Genomic DNA, 19739 nt, shown 5'->3' with positions numbered 1-19739 from the left:
GGCTGGCGACGTTACAGCCCCGCCACTGCACAGCACAGAGCACCGGGTCAGGCCGGGCACCGCAACTGCACTGCCTGACCACTGCCAGGACCTCGCAGCCCCCCCGCCCCGAGCATTGCACCAGCGGCGCTGAGAGCTGAGGCTGTGGGGGAGGGGGAGCCGCAGGGGAGGGGCCAGGGGCTAGCCTCCCAGGCCAGGAGCTCAGGGGCCGGGCAGGAGGGTTCCTCGGGCTGGATGTGGCCCGCGAGCCATAATTTGCCCACCTGTGTCTGAGAGTGATTGTTTCAGGCGGTGTGTGGACTTGGGCAGACAGCACTGCTCTGGTTGATAGTTGGTTTGTTTTCAAGGTTTAATGAAAGCTGTGGGTCTACACTAGAAAACTAGGTCGGCATAAGCACGTCATTCAGGGGTGTGGGAAACCCACATCCCTGAGCCACGTTGTTACACTGACCTAAGCCCCTGTGTGGACGGCATTGCCGCCTCTCTGGGAGGTGGATTATCTATGCGGACGGCAGAATGCCTCCCGACAGCACAGGTAGCGTCTACACTTAAGTGCTACGGTGGCACAGCTGCGCCAGCGGCCTTTTAAGTGTAGACGTACCTTTAGTGGCTGGGGTACATTTCTCAAGTAAAGAGACGGTAAAGGGTGGAATACGTGCAAATTCTCTGACCACCAAATCACTGAGTACACTTAGCTTGTCTATACAATTTGGCTAACCAGCTTCAATCCTGACCTACAGCCCTCCCCAGCTATTCCACTCCTGAGTTCCCCGGCCCAGCTCTTGGCCCTCAATCCTGACCTGCAGCTCTTCCTGCTACTTCAGTCCTAAATAAAGGTCTGCAAATATGTGAGGCGGCTTGGTGGAGGTTTTTATTCCAGAGACAGATGACGACTAGGGACTGTGCTGAGATCCCCAAACTCATTTCACTGGTAACGTTTTACAGTCAGCTTTGAACATGATCTCCTAAGGCCAGTCAGAAGAACCCACAGCAGCAACCTAGCCCCTTCACATGTGACCTCTTCAGGACAAACCTCTCCAGAATAAATAAGGTTATTTCGGTGGCATTTACATGTGGTGCAATAGGTTAAGTGGAGGCTGATGATCCGTAGTTCAAGAGAAAAGTGACAATGTGGATTTGGATCAGGAAGCAGCATTCACAAAACATGATCGATTCCCCATTGCATAGGGGCAGGGAAGATATTTCTATCTGTTCCCTACCAGTGAAAACATTCAGTTATGGGGTAAGCAATCATGTCTCTCTAAGAACTAATAGTGGGCCCACAAAATAGGTATTGCAGTAAATAGCAGATGGATAGTGACATATCACAGACCTAGATGGGATTTTCTGAAGTGTGTTGCTCCCACTGAAGTCAAGGCGAATGTCCCCCACTGACTTCAGTAGGAACAGAAATAGGTCACTGCCAAGTAGTTCTGATCTCATCTGGGAGTATTTTCTTTGCAGAAAGGGTCCGATAATAGGAAACCCATTGCCTTGAAAATGATTTCTGAACAGTTGTTATTCAGTGTGGATCAATGTGTTACACCTTAAGCCTCCCATGGGACAATGCAATTAGGACATTCTGTGTTTAGTTTCTTAGAAAATTGCATGAGTGTGTCATACAGAAAAGGTAGTGACTCCTGTCAAAAAGCACACAGACATAATACTATTGTATTTTTCAGCGAAACAACATATTTGGTTTCACACCCCGTGGAGTGATGCACCAGATCCATAAAGCCTTCTGTTCTCAACCCCACTGCATCATGGGAAGTAAATGATGCAGCAGGTGTAGCTACGTATATGTTTCAATCACATTGTCTGTATCCTATCCCTTCAAAGCTCTAGAGGCAGAACCGATGCTCCAGAGGAGACCTGCAAACCCTATGCTCTCTCACGGGGCTTTAAGGGAAACAACAAAATAATCTAAAATTAAAATGAGACCTGGAGTCCAGGGTCACTCTTGGACGGAAAAATCTAGCAGCTATCACAAAGAAAGACTCTTCAGGGCAAGCTATGGGCTTAGACAATAAGAGTATGCTGACACTCAACTAGATAGCCCATTCTCAGCTCATGCAATCACTGCCACTACTAAAATGTCTGCACACATACAAGAGATCAGCTCTTGGACGAAGAGCAGATGGCTCAAGCTGAACCCAGGAAAGACCAAAGTGATGCTGGGTGGAAAGGAGAAATGCTTCAAAGAGCTGGCCAAGTCGCTGTCTCCACTTTCCATTGAAGACTCACAGCCCACATTGGTCAAAGTGGTGGATGCCTCAGGATCCTCTTTTCCTCCTGGATAACCAGGTAGCATCAGTTTAAAAAAATGCCTTCTTTACCTCCAACTTGCTAGGAAACTTCATCCCTGATGAGGGCCTGGCCCCGGGGCTCCAGGCATTTGCACCTCTAGGTTGGATTATGGTAATTCTTTGCATCTAAAGCTGAATGCGAAGATGATGCACAAGCTCTCTGCCTTCTCCATGACTGAGGCCATTGCGAGCACGGTTCCCCCAACGGCTCCCCGTCCGCTTCTGAAACGCCAGTTTAAGGTCTGAGTTCTCATTTTCAAAGCAATTCATCGATCTAACTCCAGCATCAACCAAAGACCAAATTTCCATCTATGAACTACCATGGCAGCTGCGTTCCTCTGGGACAATGCAGCTCCCACAGCCCAGGACAAAGCATTGTTTAGCAAGGGGATCCAGCTAAGGAACAACCTTCCAGAGGAGAGCAGGCAAATTCAGACTCTCACTGACCTACATTGCAAAGCCTTCCTCCTCAAGAAAGAAACTCCACTCTGTAATGCTCATAAATCAAACACCCCGTTTATATCCAAACCCTGACCAACTCCACCCCTCCCCCCAAAAAGAAAAAGAACCCCAAAACCTACTCCAAGCAGAATTTTGACCTCTAAAAAGGAGATGTCCTAGAGACTCCATGAAGTCCAATCAGGGTTTCATTACTGATTTTATGTGGAAGGGGCTCAGATGCTCCAGTGATGGGCATCGGTATAAAACCCTAAAATAGGTAAGTGTTCAGAGACGTATTATTCCTTTAGCTTTATGTAAGGAGGCTCAGGCCATAGATTTGTAGGTACAGGAGACTGGTTAATTTAGCCTCTCCCTAGTGTAGAGACCTCTGTTCAGAGCCCTCTGTTGCCCACAAAGCCAAGTTCAGTATTAAGTTTTATGCTAAACCTACCAAACATTTATCCCCATCAAACCTGGCAGCGTCAACTCAGCAGTGGAGCAGAAAAGAGGGGTGTTAGCAGTGATTCAAATTGCAATCAAACATGAACAGTAAAGAACTTTCTCACTAGGGTAAGTTACAGTGGGTCAGAGAAATACACAGTGCTGCTTTTGTTTTAAACTCAGTTTTGCTTTATAAAACTACACAGCTTAAAAGTACATCAAGTCTCTCGACAAGACACGCATACGTAGTCATTTCAATGTTTCCAGTCAGTTCAGGTAAACAACAAAAGCAGACATAAATTCAACCAGCAGAATAAAAGGTATTTTTATAAGAGTAAAACACAGTGCATTCACAGTTTATATATCCAACACACCAGAACGGGTAAGTGCATCCCTGAACATAGGAAGTATTTCTGAACAACAATCAGCCATTAACAAGACTCTTCCTAGAAGCTGGCCTTTATGGCTTGGAATTGCACCATCCAGCAGCAGAATTATTTATCCTTCCTTCCTGGAAAATACACAGAGAACTAGGTTTGAAGCCAGAATCAAGTGGTTTCCTTAGCATGGGAGATGAGGAGGCCTCCAAAGAGCCTAAGAATGTAAACTGACCTAGCTCCACATACTCCAATGCTGACTTAACACCAGCGCAGGATCTTGCCGGTAACATTTGAATTTGCTTTGGGAGAGGAGAAATGTTGCTAATTTAAAACTAAAGTTAACCTTATGGAGCAATGTCTCAAATGATTATTTATATGTCTGAGGTATAACAGCTGCTTTTCAGCAGATCTTTTCTCCCCCCAGCCCCATCTCTCCGCAATCGGGCATCTGAAACTTGGTGTAGATGGAAATAATGTAGTCTTATGAAATTTGCAGCAAAACAAACAAACAAAATAAATACATCAACCTTTAAATTGCTTTTAGCGGGGCTGGGGGGAAAGACAGAAAAGTTTCCTTGAAAGTGAGAGGAAAAGGATGTCTTGAAATTGCACCAACTGCATGAAATAATGGATTTTAAGAACACAAAACTCTGTTGTGGGGTGGGTATATGTGGAATTTGTCTTTAATGTGCTTTTATTTCCCACTGTTTAATACTTTCATAGCTTCAATCCTCTGTCCCCTACCAATTGTCCTTTTCTAGCTGGCACCTGTGGAAATGCAAGGGAGAAAGCTGAGTAGCTGCCGCAGACCCGTAGGGTGACCTCACAGCTTTGTTTCTGTGTGGTTCCAGTAAAAATCATGGCTATAATTTCTCAGGAAGAGCACAATGGCCGAATTCTGAGCCTACACTACCGACAGCAGCCTTGTAAGAATTAGGTCATGACGTCAGGAGAACTCTGACTACATGAGATGCCCAGAATGCAACACAATATGCAAGACAAAGAAAACAGCACGTGAAAATACAAAGAACCTGCACCCAGGTTTATGGCAATTTTATCTTGCACGACATTCACAATGGTCAGAAGACTGAACTTTTAATCTAACAGGTTAAGCAGGGGGAAAGACTTATTTGAAGTGAGAGAAAATACACTCACAAGCAAAGCCTACTCTCCACACAACATATGATACATTGTCAAAGCTTAAAGTGCACAGGTGGATCAATATACAATGGGTGGTGCTCTCATTTTTGGCTTGGAAGTCTCACCCTGGACATTTCGTAACAGCTAAAGCATTCCCTTCACACTACGATAAAATGAGTGCAATGGTTTTGCTCCCCTAAGAGAAGCCTGACCAGAGATGATTGCTATTTCCAGCACCATCTCAGACACAAGCACACACCTCCAGTCTGAGAAATGTCCTAATCCCATTTGCTCTGGTACCCCTAGGAAGCTGCATTACTTGCATGCAGATTTGCAATGGAGGAATTTTAAAGGGAATGAACAAAGTGTGCAAGGCTAGGGTGCCAAAAGAAGGCGCTCTGGTTTCAGAGGTGCACAACAAAACCTGGGCCTGTATTTTCCTGAAAGAATTCCTCACTGTGTCAGTTTCCTCATCCTATGTGCAACGGCTGAGGGGGCACACTGTTCACTTGAACAACCCATCAGGACGGGCTTTTACCCATTGGTACCTTAATCAGTACCATGCCAACAGTTTGTGGAGGGCCAGAGATGCACAGGCGAAGTTTAAGCAGCTGCAGAGCCTGTGCATCCCACTCTGCTAAGGTTATTTCAGTGAGCCAGAGAAAGCCCATGGTGGGAGATTTCAGGCTGTAACTGGGAGGACATGGCCAGGATGATGACACTGGGTAGAGAGGCCTTGTCATATTCATAGGGACGTTCGTACCATCATTAGCCAGGTGTGACTACAGGAAGAACATCCAGCCTCCACTTAGTGACAACAGAGCTTCCCAGAGCTGGACGCCTCCCAGGCTCTAGGATCGTAGTGTCCGGGGCAAATCCTGCAGTGTTTATTCTGGGCTGGCCTGTGGCCTTGAGCCTGCAGTCGGGGAGAGGTGGGAGTGGCTGTACGCGGGCAGTGGCAGGGACACCCTTTAAGAGTACAGTGTGCCCTTCCCAATAAAGCAGCCTGCCCGTAGCAGACGCAGGACCTGCAGCCCTACCCATGCAGCGTTGGTAGCTAAGCCCCCGGCAACTTGCATTCTGAGAGGGGAGAAGGACAGAGATTGTTCCTGGTATTTGAGCAGCAATGCTGGAGCAGAGGGATGAGGACGACAGACAGTTCCTTGCACCCTTTCCTCCCCAGGCAGGTTTAGGCACCATCTAATCCTTAATCTTTCCTCAGGCACATCTCTCCTGTTGGGTTTAGTATTTCCAGCAGTGAAGTTTCTGCAGCCTGGCTCAGGGACAGAGAAATAACTAAGCTTTGCTGGGAAAGTCAGACTACCTTTGACTTCTGCAGGCTCAAGATAGGTGTTACTGCTTAGCACATGAGGAAACATGGCTCGTTCCTATGAAATAACTTAGTCTCAAGAGCCATTTCCTAGACGTGCCAAACAGGAGACGGCCTGATCCTGAGAAGCTGAGCACTCTGCTCCCTGTGAAGTCAACCGGAGCTCAGGGCACTCAGCATTTCAGGCCCACTCTGCTGAAACAGGGGGTGAATATTGTTTTAAGTCAAATCTTAGGGCATAGGATTCCCTGGTGCATTGCGCTCAGCCTCTCCCTGCAGACAGTCGGCCCACAGGCACGTGGCATTTGGTTTTAAACACTCACATCCTGGATTTCATCCCCGCAGTGCTCTCTAGTGAATTCGCTGGGCTTTTGCCACAGGCACAAAGAGCAAAGGCCTCTGCACTCAAGCCACATTCGAGAAGCTGGATTCCTCTGCCCTCCCCTCCCCAGTGATAGTGCTTCCCAGTCTGGCCGGAGAAGGGTTCTTTCCCACCAGGGACAATTCACTGCCCATCCAAGTTCCATATCGGGCCCGTACTTAAGAGGCTAAGAAATGGGCAGGCTTATGTCCTGTTGTGACCAAGAAGTCAGCCCCTGATCCAACGTGTCTAACACAGAGGTTACTGACATTCTTTACTAGTTTCAAGGAATCAGGGACCATATCCGGAGTTTCCTTGAACCTCAGGGGTATTTGTAGTGTAGACAGCTAATCCACGTGCAAGGCGGCTGCCTCTGCTGGCATCCTGTCTCTGAATCTAGAGCAAACTCAGAGCCGATGCTGTAAGATGAGCATTTAGGCCACGGCATGCGGGACTTGTTTGTGCTGGGGTAGGCCAGATTGCTCTTGCTGGTTTTAGCATTGGGATAAACAACCACAACGATGCACTCGGAGCCAGCCCCTCCCACTCACCTAAGGAGAAGCCTCAAGGGCCAGTAATGCCTAGCAGGGGAGGCTTCATTCAAGAATTCACGTGAAACAAGACTGGGGGCCAAATCCATTGCTGGTGAGAACTGGTGCAACACCACTGCCTTCAGAAGCGCCGCTAACGCCAGCCATGAATATGGGCCTCAGACTCAATCAGGAACGTGGTTCAAGGCTGGGTGCACTGGGCACAGCTCCTCTGCTCAGCTCTCAAGGTAGAAAGAAACTGGTACAGTGGTGAAACGCAGCTACCGAGGGCCAACTCCTGTTCCTCTGTCAGTTAGTGGAAGCAGGAGGAGGCCCCTAGTCTCCATTACTAAGACAGTAATGAGTGCTGGGGAGGAGAGGGTTGCCCTGGTCAACTTGCTCTCCGGGAATCGTGGGCATGGGGTCCGCCAGGGTGGGCTTTCCGGATCCGTCCTCTATTTGATGGTTTTGAGAAGCGCCGTCCGTGCATTCACGACAGCTTTGAAGGCGTCCTCGCTGCCGGGAGCCATGCACTTGTCCGGATGGAGCAGCACGGCCAGCTTCCGATAGGCTTTGTTCACCTCGTCCCTATGAGAGACGAGACAATCATCAGCAACAGGGTGACGTCCGGAGACCTTCCTTTATGTACAGCTGCCATGTTAGGAGGCACCCATCAGCCCTCACTCCCTGCTAGGGAGACAGACTATGGGGGGGTGGGGAGAAGAACAGTGAAGGCGCAGAGTTGTTCCCATTCTAACCTTCCCCACGCCCAGCTCTTTGCAGTTGCTCATAAATTTCCAAATCTTTCCCCTTTCAGGCTGAAATTGTCCAGGCTTGGACTGTGCCGGAATGTAACTTATGATGGGAAGCTAGAGGAAAAGCGTGCTGACCGCTTCTCAGCACAAGGTAAGTGGAAAGAAAAAATACATTCTTCCCAAATGTCTGCAAACAGCCCTCCAGCCAGACCAGCTGGGCTTTACAAGCTGAAGTTTGGCAAGGAAGTGACCCTTTCGGAGGAGCAGCACATGGCTTTGTTCAGAAAGAACTTGGGTTTGATTTAAGAGTTATGACCATTTCAGACTATATATGCAGCATGTGCAGATGTTTTTGTGCAAGCTCAGTTCACCTTGGGGTAGAGGCCAGCGCAGGCCCCTGGAATTAAGTGATGCACAGGCCCTGGGCAGCATCCTGTTTGCATACTGAGGAGAAGATATTGTGTCCTGTGTGTTGGAGAGGTGACTGCACTAACTTAGCTTCACAGCAAAGTGCCTAATCACCTCACTTCACAGCAGTCAGCTGACAGGGAGGAACTAAGGTTGTGGGAAGGGCTCTTGTGGAGCAAGTGAAGACAGCAATTCCCTTACCATCAGTTTCTCCTGGCCCTTGGATGGTTGATGGGAGCACTGCCTGTCCCAGTTGCAGAGCTACTAATTTATGTAGGGGGCTAAGGCTCCTGGTGGATGGCAGGTCCTGAACTCTGCCAGAGCATAAGCAACTTGAAGGGGTCCTTTGAAACTTGAATACATAATGGTACAGCCGTAAAGTTCTCTTCTTGGGCACAATAAATAATCGTTTTTGCATTTCAGTACAGCACCTTTCAGCTAAGGATCTCAGAGTGCTTTACAAACATCTGCTGAGCTTCCCAGCACCCTTCTGGGGTAGATATTCTTGGAATTTCAGATAGGGCACTGAGACACAGAGGTGAGTTGACTTGTCCAGGTCACTCAGCAGAGTCAGGAATCCCAAATTTTCAATCCCCTGCTCTAATCACGCTATAGGATGGGTGCTAATGATCCAACCAGCAGTCAGCCATCTTTAGGAAGACTGGGAAAGTCTTGCATCTTTTGGGAAAAAAAACCCCACAACAACAGCAATTTGCACAGAAAGAAGCATTGTGATGGCAAGTCCTTGCCTGCAAGGTGTGTGGAGAAAACAGCAGCTTTATGGCAGCACAAAAACTTCCCTACAGTCAGAGAGCAAGGGAAAGATACTGCTTTATCTGTAAAAATCTTAACATCTCTCTCTTGGAGAGATCATAAGGGTTACTGTCAGACAAACTGGACTGGACAAAGAAGCACTGAGAAAGGACAACAGATTGTGCAGCTGGCAAGTATACACTGTTAAAAGATTTGTACCCGTTATAGTGCTTTTTTCATCCATAGATCCAAAGCACTTGACAATGGAGGCAAATATAATTATCCCCATTTTAACAGATGGGAAAACAAAGGCTCAGAGAGGTGAAGTGGCCAGAAAAGCAGGCCAGTGGCAAAGCCTGGAATAGAAACTTGGTCTCCTGAGCCCCAGTCCAGTCCAGTCCCTGAACCACTGGACCGCACTGTCTTCTGGTTACTTCACTCGGATCTGACATGTGGCAAGTCAAGTGAAGCTGTATCTCACCACTGGTATTACTCAGTAGCAATGGCAGGAACAGCCTTGCTGGGTTTAGTATTATAAGATGTATAAGTCCTTAGCACCAGCTGCGCTGTTGGACTTTGCACAGGTAAATCCCACAATCTAGATGACCAGCGTTACATCATCCCAGGGGAAAGTACTGACAATGCTACCTAGCACTTCTAAGGTGACAAGGTGTATTCCATGTGAGGATCTTGAAGTGCTTTACAAATGTTAGTGAAGCAAGTATTTCGCTCCCTGTTTTATAGGCATGGAAATGGAGGCAGAGAGATATTAAGCAGTTTGCCCAAGGCCACAGAAGAAGTAAGAGGTACAATAGAAGTGTTCGGTTTCAGAGTAACAGCCGTGTTAGTCTGTATTCGCAAAAAGAAAAGGAGGACTTGTGGCACCTTAGAGACTAACCAATTCATTTGAGCATGAGCTTTTGTGAGCTACAGCTCACTTCATCGGATGCATCCGATGAAGTGAGCTGTAGCTCACGAAAGCTTATGCTCAAATGAATTGGTTAGTCTCTAAGGTGCCACAAGTCCTCCTTTTCTTTTTAATAGAAGTGTTCAAATAGGTTCTGTTCCTAATCAAACCACTTTCCCTCTCTAGCAGGAAACTCTTACCAGGTTCCTTGTTAATTAAAGGATAGTAGTGTCATTAATTCCAAATTAACATGCTTTTATGGAAAATAGGTCTTTTTATATAAACGTATCATCATTTTTGATGAGATTACAAGTTTGGTTGATATGGTAACTGTTGACATAATACACGTAGGCTTCTGTAAGACATTTGACCTAGTCTCACATGACATTGTGATAAAAAAAAAATCAGCACCAAAAAAAATATATTTTTTTTTAGATCAGTGTAGCTCATAAAAAGAAAAGGAGGACTTGTGGCACCTTAGAGACTAACAAATTTATTTGAGCATAAGCTTTCGTGAGCTACAGCTCACTTCATTGGATGCATTCATTCATTATTTTTTTTTTTCCCCCACTGAATGCATCCGATGAAGTGAGCTGTAGCTCACGAAAGCTTATGCTCAAATAAATGTGTTAGTCTCTAAGGTGCCACAAGTTCTCCTGTTCTTTTTGCGGACAAAGACTAACACGGCTGCTACTCTGAAAAATGTAGCTCATATTAAATGTATTGAACACTCACTAGTAGATTGCAAAAAAATATTGTAAATGGGGAATCATCATTGTAGGTGCTTTGAGTGGGGTCCCACAGGAGCCTGTTTGCCCCAAAGCTATTCAATATCTTCATCGAGGATTTGCAAGAAAAGGAGGTGGTATTACCTCTGATCACGCCATCAGTGAGACCAGTGTTGGAATATTGTTTCCACACCTTAGAAGAGGATGATGGAAAACTGAAAGGGGTTCAGAAGAAAGCTACAGAATGATATGATGTCTGGAAAAACCTGCCTTATAGCGAAGGACTTCAGAAACTCAAATCTATTTAGTTTATCCAAGAGAAAGTTAAGACTACTTGATCATGGTGGCCTACAAATACCTACATGGGGAAGAGATTAAGATTAAACGTTGGATCCAATGTTTGGAAGTTCAAACTAAACAAATTCCCTAGGGCTGTGGTGGATTCTCCATCACTTGAAGCCTGAGTGTCTTTCTAAAGATCTGCTCTAGCTCAAACAGAAGTTACGAGCTTGATGCAGAAATTACTGGGTGAGGTGCTTTGGCCTGTGTTCTGCAGGAGTCAGACTAGATGATCGTAACGGTCCCTTCTGGCCTTAAAAAAAAATCATCTCTCTAACTCTAATAGCAGTTAATCAAAGACAACTAGGAGAACGTTGAAGCATCCTTTACCTTGTGGCTCCAGGTTTGACTCCCAACATGTCCCAGCTGTCCTTGCTGTTGCGGATCCTCCGAATGGTGTCCGCCTGCTCTTTGGTGAACCCAACGCTCATGCTCGATGTGGGGCGTTTCCCACCATTGTCGCACAGATCAACAATTGCGGAATAGAAGGTCTGCAAACGCAAAGAGGAATTAGCTGAAAGCTTCCCCCCTTTCTGAACGACAACCAACAGCTCCAGTTTATGTACCTGAGCAATAAGGCCACTGTGAGTATATTGAAACATGGGTTGTGACAAGGGCTTGATGACTCTTGGTGCATCCACTCAAAGCTCTTAAGAGTGTAGACACAAACCACAGAACTTGACCCAAGCAACATTATTCTGGCAGGCAACAGAGCACCTCTGTTACAGAGAAGACACCCCTACCTATAGTACATGGCTAGTACTATGCTACGACATCTGGCAGAAAAGCCTCTCTGCTCTGTCAGCTATGGAACCACATGCCTGGAGTCCTCAACGTACAACCAAATCGACCTCTCACTCTGAATATTGCTGTTACTAAACAGGAGCTACCAATATGCTGGACTCAGAACAGAAAGGTGGAATTTTATCACGATGCAGCCCTTATTATGAACAGTCAATAGATTCTATAGATCACGGCAATTACTGAACATTCTATTGACAAAAGGAGATTACCTATGGGGCCTGCATCCTTTTCACTGCAGTTATGTTACCTGGAACATCTCATTGATTCCTTCTCCGGTCTGTGCTGAAGTCTCAAAGTAAAGAAACCCCCGGCTTTCTGCCCACAGTCGCCCTTCACTCTCATCCACGCAGCGGTGCTTGGTGCAGTCAATCTGAGCCGAACAAAGTAGAGAAAAGGAATCGGGGAAAGGACACATCCCACATATCCCAGTACAGCAGTCGCAACAGGGCTACCTAGAGAGCTGTAGTTGCCAGGATCCCAAATGCACTGATTCCTGTTCTAACATCTCACGGTGGCATCAGTGATAGACTTCCCAGAACAGCCTTGGGAGGAAGCCTACGTTTTCTTGAGGGGGAGGAGAGGGAATTGAAACAGATGACGATTCTGAAATCACGAACAGAATCTGCATGCAAGACCCAAGATCAGGGTGCTGGGAAACCCTGCAAACATGGCTACTAGTGTGTAGTGCACAGATTAACCTCTTAGCAGGTTCCAACAACCACTTTGCACTCTGAACTCATTCCCAGAGGCTCAGAGCAGCTGCTGCTGCCAGGAATTCCTGTCTCTTTTCGTCAGCACAGCATGTTTTACCTTGTTGGCACAGACAACAAAGACAATGTTTTCCATGTTTCCATGAGGTCCAAGCTCCTGCTTCATCTCAGCCAGCCAGCCAGCCAGTGCATCAAATGACTCCTTCTGTCCGACATCATACACTAGGACAACACCCTGAGTGTCCTTGTAAAACTCATTGCGCACCTACCCAGGACAAAACAAGAGTGAGAATGAATGTGATGGATGCCATCTTGGCTGACACTGGTGACAGGACCTCCAGAGCTAGAGAACTAAGGTCTGTATGACTCGCATCCTCTGCGAATGAGGCGTAGAGGGGGATGCATAACACACTCTGGCCAGTGGGTTACACATGTTAAACTATTCTAGACTGTAAGTGCTTCAGGGCAGGGAATCTGTAACCTGTACAGTAAGGCACCGTACATGCACATTTACAGCTCTGTGTAAGTAATAAATAATATTAGTAATGTTATTTATGGCAGGGAAGGAACAAGGCCTGGTCCATGAGCACAATACCAGGAGCCACCAGAGATTCCTGGGATATAGTCAGCTTGGACACTGACTCTCTTTTGTGGCCTCGGGCTAGTCACTCAGGTCAGGGCTTTTCAGAATCCACTTATTTTTGGTTCCCAGGCCCACCTGGCCTAAGACCCCATTTTCAGAAGTACTGAGCACCCACAACCTCAGCTACAGTCCACGTAAGCTACGGGTGCTCGGGACCTCTGAAAATGAGGCCCTAATTGATTTGCCCAATTTCACACAGTGAGTCAGGGGCCCTGCCAAGGTTAAAATTCTGGAGTTCCTGGTTCCCAGTCCCATGCTTTGTCCACTACACCCTGCTGCCTCAATGACACCCCTACAGATTGGCAAGTGCTGGGTAGGTGACGGAGGGCAGTGTTATGGATTTATGTCGGTATCCACACTTATGCTACAGGCAATCTGGAAATGTGCTTAAGCAGCAAAATTTATCAGTCTGCCCCATAGGTGTGAGCTCATTCATAGTATGTCACTTGCACAGCACAACACTTTAACATGAGATATAGGAAATACAATTATAACCCCCGAAGCAGTCACTCTGCCAGGGTACGAACTGCTGATCTATGCTTCCCACAGATCTTCTCTGCTACCTGCCTCCTATCATCGCTTACCTACTGCTTATGTCTAGCTATATGATCAGAAGTAATCTAGAATCACACTGAGACAGAACAGACTGAGTTTAATTCCTAACCATGCTGCAGAGAAGAAACCCTCTCTCCCTTACCTCATAGAAGAAGGGGTGCCCAGCCATGTCAAAGATGTTCACTTTAATCTCTCGATCTCTAATTTGCACTCTGAAATGATACAGAAGAAGCATTCAGAAGGGGTATGAAGCTCACACAGCATGAACCAATGAAAGAGCTAACTCCCTCCCAACGAGATTCCCAGAGAGTTCCCATTTGACGGTGTTCAGTTCTTCAGAGAGAAAGAGACAAAGTATCAGCAAGAAGAAGGCATTTTTACTGCCCTAGTTTAGCTTGATAAAAAATACAAGAGGGGGTCTTGTGTGGGCGAATAACTCATGCATGGTAGCCAGTCAACAAAAGGGGACAAAAGCCAGCCAGAGGTCTTGCTCTCTTTCCATTACCTTTAGCTGGACAAGAAACCCCCTCCTCTTGATTTCTGTACAAAGCAGAAAGGGAGCAAAGCATTGAAAAGAAATGATCACTCAATCTTAAGATGGTTGTACCTAATCAATAATATAACTCAAGCCCCCACGCCCCCAGTGATGTTGCTCTCCACAAATCACTCAGTAGTCAACAGAGGAAGATACGGTCTTCATGGCCACACTGAACCGGCACTATATTTTATGCTACACGTTTGCAGGTCGTAGATAGCAACATTACGTACATATAGGAACGTAAGAGATCATGTCGTTTTGCCATGACTTCTTTCTTAAGAGCCCTCTAATGCTCAAGTTTATATTACATTTACTCACTTCTGCTCTTTTCAGTAAGTGATTGGTGAGCCCTAGCACGTGTATACAGCCACCATGGTACATGGCTTTTCACTTGCAATTGTTGCCCACCCGTCAAAGTAGCTAGAAAAGGGTACTTACTTGGTGACGCCATAGTCGATTCCTATTGTCGCTAGGTATTTGGGAACAAACCTCTTTTCACAGTACCGCTTTATGATACAGCTCTAAAACAAAAACAGAGGCGAGTACGAACATGTCCGCTCCATGTCCACACGGGAAAAGTTATTTCACATTATTATTGATCACATTATTGGTATACGGCACCATGGCCATCCATGGCACTTTGCACAACAAGTGAAGACATTGTCACTGGCCTGGAAGGGCGAGGGGGGACCCATAACAAACGAATCAACCAAAATAAATAATCTGATTGTGAGCAGAGTTTTTATACCTCAAGAAGGGAGAAGAGCCAGGGCCTGCATGAAGCCCACTAGGGGCTTTGCTATTGCCGATCTATTTTCCATGGAAGGCGCTGAGATGCTGTGGCGATGGGCGGCAGTGCAAAACCCCGAGACAGAAAGAACTGACAATCTATCTGACTTGATGGTGAGATGGGGCGCTGAGGATACCCCACATAAGGGATTTGGTAGAAGGAATGCATCCGATACACAGGGTAGCTTGGGTGGTGTGGTCACGTGATAGGACATACGGATCGTTCGGTGGGCGTTGCAGGGAAACCACACAACCTTGCTGCACCCCACCCAGCAATGTCCCTTGGATGAGGCCTTTAATCGAATTCACAGATCAAAGAGGTTCCCAGAGAATTCTACCTACTCTGCTTCTTGTGCTGCACCCTGAGTGCCTCACGCCATGTAAGTTGGGTGTAGTAGACCCTAGTAGGCCAGCAAAGAGGATGTTACAACAATCGAGCTTAGAAAGCAACAGTGAACACATTGCAGTCTTAGTGGTGTCAGTAATTTTAAGAGACTAAATTTTGGAATTATTTAGTAAATAAAACTGGCAGATCTTCACAACAGAATGTAGATGGGAACAAAGGGCCAAGGCAAAGTCAAAGGTAACACCTGGATCATATTCCCTCATGGAAGGTGCTACTTCCTTCTCCTCTCTTTCTTTGAAGGGAGAATCCAACTCTGCACAAGCCAGATGTGCTCTCAGTAACACCACTTTGCTCCACCCAGCAAGTAAGGGGAACTTCTTAGACGCAGGAAGGCACCTAGTGAGCAGCAACATTTAAAAAAAAAAAAAAAACCCACAAAATACAGTCCCCCAGGAGAATCCAGAAGGAAACACGTTGTGGGTAGACGGCTGCTGGCCATAGCTCTGTCTCTATATGAACTGGCCAGCCACTGCAATTACACAAAGCTGAGCCATGAAGCAACTACTCTTGATGCATGCTTGCCTCCTAAGCAGAACCTGCCACTGGCCACATGTACCACTGAGACTCTGTGCTCTAAACTACTTTGGGGGAAGGAGGGCTAAGAAAATGCAAAATGTGTGTAGAGAGAGGCTAGTTTTATGTGACGATCCTTAGGCAGGAGTCAAGACACATGGGTTCTACTCCCAACAGTACTACTGATTTGCTCCGTGATTCTCAGCATTGCCAAATTCACCCCAAGCAATCAAAGCCCAGAAGTTTTCCAGGGAGCCTGTCTCATGCGTTTGGTTTAAAAAAAAGAGCGTTAAGAGTTGTACATTTTGAGTTCTGCCTCCGTGCTTTTAAAGCCTTTAGGAGTCATGTTTTCAAGCTTTTCCCTTCACTCATGAAGGCTTATAGATTCAGACTTTAAGGCCAGAAGGGACCATTGCGATCATCATGTCTGACCTCCTGCACACTGCAGGCCACAGAACCTCACCCATGCACTCCTGTAATAGACTCCTAACATCTGGATGAGTTACTGAAGTCCTCAAATCATGGTTTAAAGACTTAAAGTTTCAGAGAATCCACCCTTTACTCTACTTTAAACCAGCAAGTGACCCCTGCCCCACGCTGCAGAGGAAGGCAAACCCCTCCACCCATCCCCCCAGGTCTCTGTCAATCTGACCTGGGGGAAAATTCCTTCAGTTAGACCCTAAGCAGGTTGGCGAGCCCTGGGAGAGAATTCACTGGGGAATTCACTTCCCACCTGGGAAAGAATTCACTGTAGTAATCCAGAGCCCTCTCCATCCAGTGTCTCATCTCCAGTGAAAAAAAGGAGACTCTCACGTTTTCACATGGCTGCAGAAGCTGGGGATTTAGGAAAGACACCAAATACAACAAGACTCACGCTGTAAAATAAACCCTTCCCTCCAAACACACAACACTGAACATAAGAACAGCCATACTGGGTCAGACCAAAGGTCCATCTAGCCCCGTACCCTGTCTTCCAACAGTGGCCAATGCCAGATGCCCCGGAGGGAATGAACAGAACACGTCATCATCAAGTGATCCATTCCCTGTCGCCCACTGGATAGTCCTGGGCCAGTCCCTTCCTCACTTGGTGCCGCACTTCGCCCACTAGCCGGGGATGATACCACTCATGCCTCATGGGCAACAAGGACAAGGTGGCCTCTGCGACGGGCTCTAGGGCAGGAGTTCCCGAACTGTGGGCCGTGACACAGTCCCAGGTGGTCTGCCGGTGCAGCCATAGGTGGAGTTTGGGGGGGGCATGTGAGGACATTACAAAGTGGACAGTGATGGGAGTGGTGGCAGGCAATGGCACCCACCCAGGGCCAGAGGAGCCCAGTGCCCCAAAGGGGGCAGAAGGCGAACAAGGGGCTGGCTGCAAGAGACAGTGGCTCCTAGGGCAGCTGGAGGGTTCATGACCATTCCCGCTCTGAACCACCGCACCCCATGATCCATAGTTATCAGGCCCCATGGAGTATTGGCCCCATGGCCACTCCAAGAACCGGGGCTCAGCAGTGCTGCTCTGTCCTCCCCCTGGACAAGGCCGTGTTTGGGCCGTCATTAGTAATGACTGGGCCCAGCTTGAGCACCTGCCTCTGCCTGGCACTGGCAGGCCCTGAACTTTTCCCTTGTTCCTGGACAGGAGGTGCCTCCGAGGAGCCCTAGGGTGCTGGTAGGTGACTGGAGCAGGCCTGCCAGGTGATGCGCTCAAGGCATTCAGCAGGCTGCTGAGGCAGAGGATGTCAGCAGGGGCTGGCTGTGGCACCTGCCTGGCCCCTTCCCCCTCTCACTGGCCCTGGTCCCTGCTGACGCGAGAGGCCATGCACGTCCCGCAGTGCCCCTCTCCCTGGTGAATGCATGGCGGCTCGGGTAGAACAGGCTGCACGCTCAGCAGCCCCTTGCCTGATTTCCCATCTGATCAGCAGGAGGAGATGATGGCCTGCCTGCCTCGTAGGTGAGGTGGAAGGGGGCAATATCAAACTGTATACACTGATAGTGGGGGGGGGCACAGTTTAAAGGTTCATCCGCCCCCCTGAACAACTCGAGTCACAGCCCCCTCCTGGGCAAGTTCCCTTTTACCCTCAGTCTCCCCACCCGGACGCAGTGGGAAGTGTTAATGGTGAGCCACAATGCCTACTGCAGCTGCACAAGTGAGCCTCAGGGAAAAAAGGGTTTGGGAACCCCTGCTCTAGGGAACATAGTGCCAGGGACACACACAGATATGCCAACTCTCGCAAATTAATCAAGAGAGATGCGATTTCTAAGTAAAATTAATCCAGACTCATGATTTGGGAAGAGAACTCTCAAATGTCAGGATTTGGGGGGGGGGGGGGGGGGGGAAAGAACCTGAAGAGGAGCAGAGGTGAGGCCGGGAGGGCTGAACTATGGCCTGGGGGCTGAAGTGAGGAGGGTGGGGGCTGTACAATGGTAGGTTCTGAGCAGACGGGGTGAGTGCTGGGAGGATGAACCGAGGGCGGCGGGGGGGGGGGGGGGGGTCGATGGGGTAGGGGGGCTGAACTGATGGGGTGGTGATGAGGAGGGCTGGGGGACTGAAGTCGGGGGGTTGGGCGAGGACAGAACTGATGGGGGCCTAGAGAACAGGATTAACTGCTGGGCAGGAGATGGGCGGATGTCGGGGGTGAGAGCTCCTGCAGCGGGGGCCCAAAATCCGCGTAGCCTGTACATGCGGGAGAGCGGGCGGCACTAACTGTCCCAGGAGCAACCCCCCCCCCCCCCCCCGGGGCCCGGGCCGTTCAAACATCAAGACGCTGGCCTAAAAAAAACACACTTAAAAAAAAAAATCCAGTGATCTGGGGGCCAATCTCGTGATTGCTGGGGGGCGGGGGGGGCCCAACTCATGACTTTGATGGCTGGAAGATGCTCGCAGGGCACCCAGCGGGGCCGGGACGCCCAGGCAGGGGAGTCCGCTCGGGCGGGCCCGGCTCCCTGCCCAGGGCCCCGCGCTGGGCTCACCAGAATGCGAGTCATGGGCCCTGTACTGCTCTGAGCCAGGGAGAGTCCCCCTGACTGGAGGCTCAGGGAGCAGCCCCGCCCCTTCACAATCGGGGGGGCGGGGCCGAGCCCTCAGGCCAAGAGGGACGTCAGGACGCCCCGCCCCCGAGGGGGGAGGGGCATAGAAGGAACGGTCCCGGGCCCGCTGGTCCAATGAAAGGGCAGAGTCAGCACCCCGCCCCCTAGTATACCGCCCCTCAGAAGCTCCCCCGCCAATGCTGGGGGTCCGACTGGGGAATGCCCCGCCTCCACTTGCTTACGGCCAACGTAGAAGGGTTTCGATTGACTCACCGGCACGTCAGTCGAACTTTTCAACCAATCCGCTGCCTCCTTCAAGGCCGAAGGGCTGCCAGGCATCCGATTGAACAGCCCGCTTGTCAGTCACTCCCATCGGAGCCAATCCCCTCCCCATCTCGCTTCCACGGCTCCTCACCTTGCCCACCTCGGCGTTGCCCATGGAGATGACTTTGATCCTCAGCGACTTGCGCGTTTCTTTCCGCTTCGGCAGATTCGCCTCCATCCCCGGGAGAGACGAATCTGCCCATGAACACACGCGGGGGCGGGAGTGACTCAGGAAGCCGCCGCTCTGCACCTCAGAGCAGGGGAAACAACCGCCTCGAACCCACCGCTCCCCGTGCAGCTGCGGCCGAACCGGGATTTCCCCCCCACTTCTCGCGGGCACAGGGAGATCGCGCGAGACTTCCACCGAGTCCTCTCGCACTTTCGCGAGAGCGTCCGTCGGAGCGGGCTGATCAGTTCTCGCGAGAGAGAGCGACGCGAGAGGTGAAGCGGCCTCTAGTTTATTTTTTCAGTTTCAATAACTTTATTGACACTTGATGGAGGGCGAACAGTGGGGGGAGGGGCGTTGCAGTGCTGTTTGGATGGGGTGAAGGCAGGGGGTCCACGGGGCCTGGTGGTGAGGCTAAGGGCGGGGCACCAGGCTGCGGGACGCCTGG

General features: G+C 49.0%; 1 protein-coding gene across 2 annotated transcripts; it reads right to left on the bottom strand.

Moving 5' to 3' along the window:
- Positions 1-3354: 3354 nt before the first annotated feature.
- Positions 3355-19522, bottom strand: DNAJC27 (DnaJ heat shock protein family (Hsp40) member C27). 2 transcript variants are annotated; one of them, XM_048845858.2, is made up of 7 exons: positions 19217-19522; positions 14508-14590; positions 13674-13743; positions 12434-12598; positions 11871-11993; positions 11150-11310; positions 3355-7517 (listed from the first exon to the last, which is right to left on the bottom strand). In XM_048845858.2, the coding sequence occupies exons 1-7, from the start codon at positions 19301-19303 to the stop codon at positions 7385-7387; spliced, it is 822 nt and encodes a 273-aa protein (XP_048701815.1). In that variant the 5' UTR covers positions 19304-19522; the 3' UTR covers positions 3355-7384. The 2 variants fall into 2 exon arrangements, with proteins under 2 accessions (XP_048701815.1, XP_048701816.1); XM_048845859.2 differs by lacking the exon at positions 19217-19522 and adding an exon at positions 19075-19210.
- Positions 19523-19739: the final 217 nt, after the last annotated feature.

Source organism: Caretta caretta, chromosome 3 (assembly GCF_965140235.1).
Source record: "Caretta caretta isolate rCarCar2 chromosome 3, rCarCar1.hap1, whole genome shotgun sequence".
Taxonomy (NCBI): Eukaryota; Metazoa; Chordata; order Testudines; family Cheloniidae; genus Caretta; species Caretta caretta.
The sequence above is the reverse complement of the archived record's forward strand: the minus strand, read 5'-3'. Positions and strand labels throughout refer to the sequence as shown.

Excerpts from the sequence above, each read along its gene's own strand:
- DNAJC27 (XM_048845858.2), bottom strand. The coding sequence starts at position 19,303 with ATGGAGGCGAATCTGCCGAAGCGGAAAGAAACGCGCAAGTCGCTGAGG. Across the intron at positions 13,744-14,507 it reads ATCGACTATGGCGTCACCAA|AGTGCAAATTAGAGATCGAG; the intron begins GTAAGTACCCTT and ends GTATCATTTCAG. Across the intron at positions 11,311-11,870 it reads GAATCAATGAGATGTTCCAG|ACCTTCTATTCCGCAATTGT; the intron begins GTAACATAACTG and ends TTGCGTTTGCAG.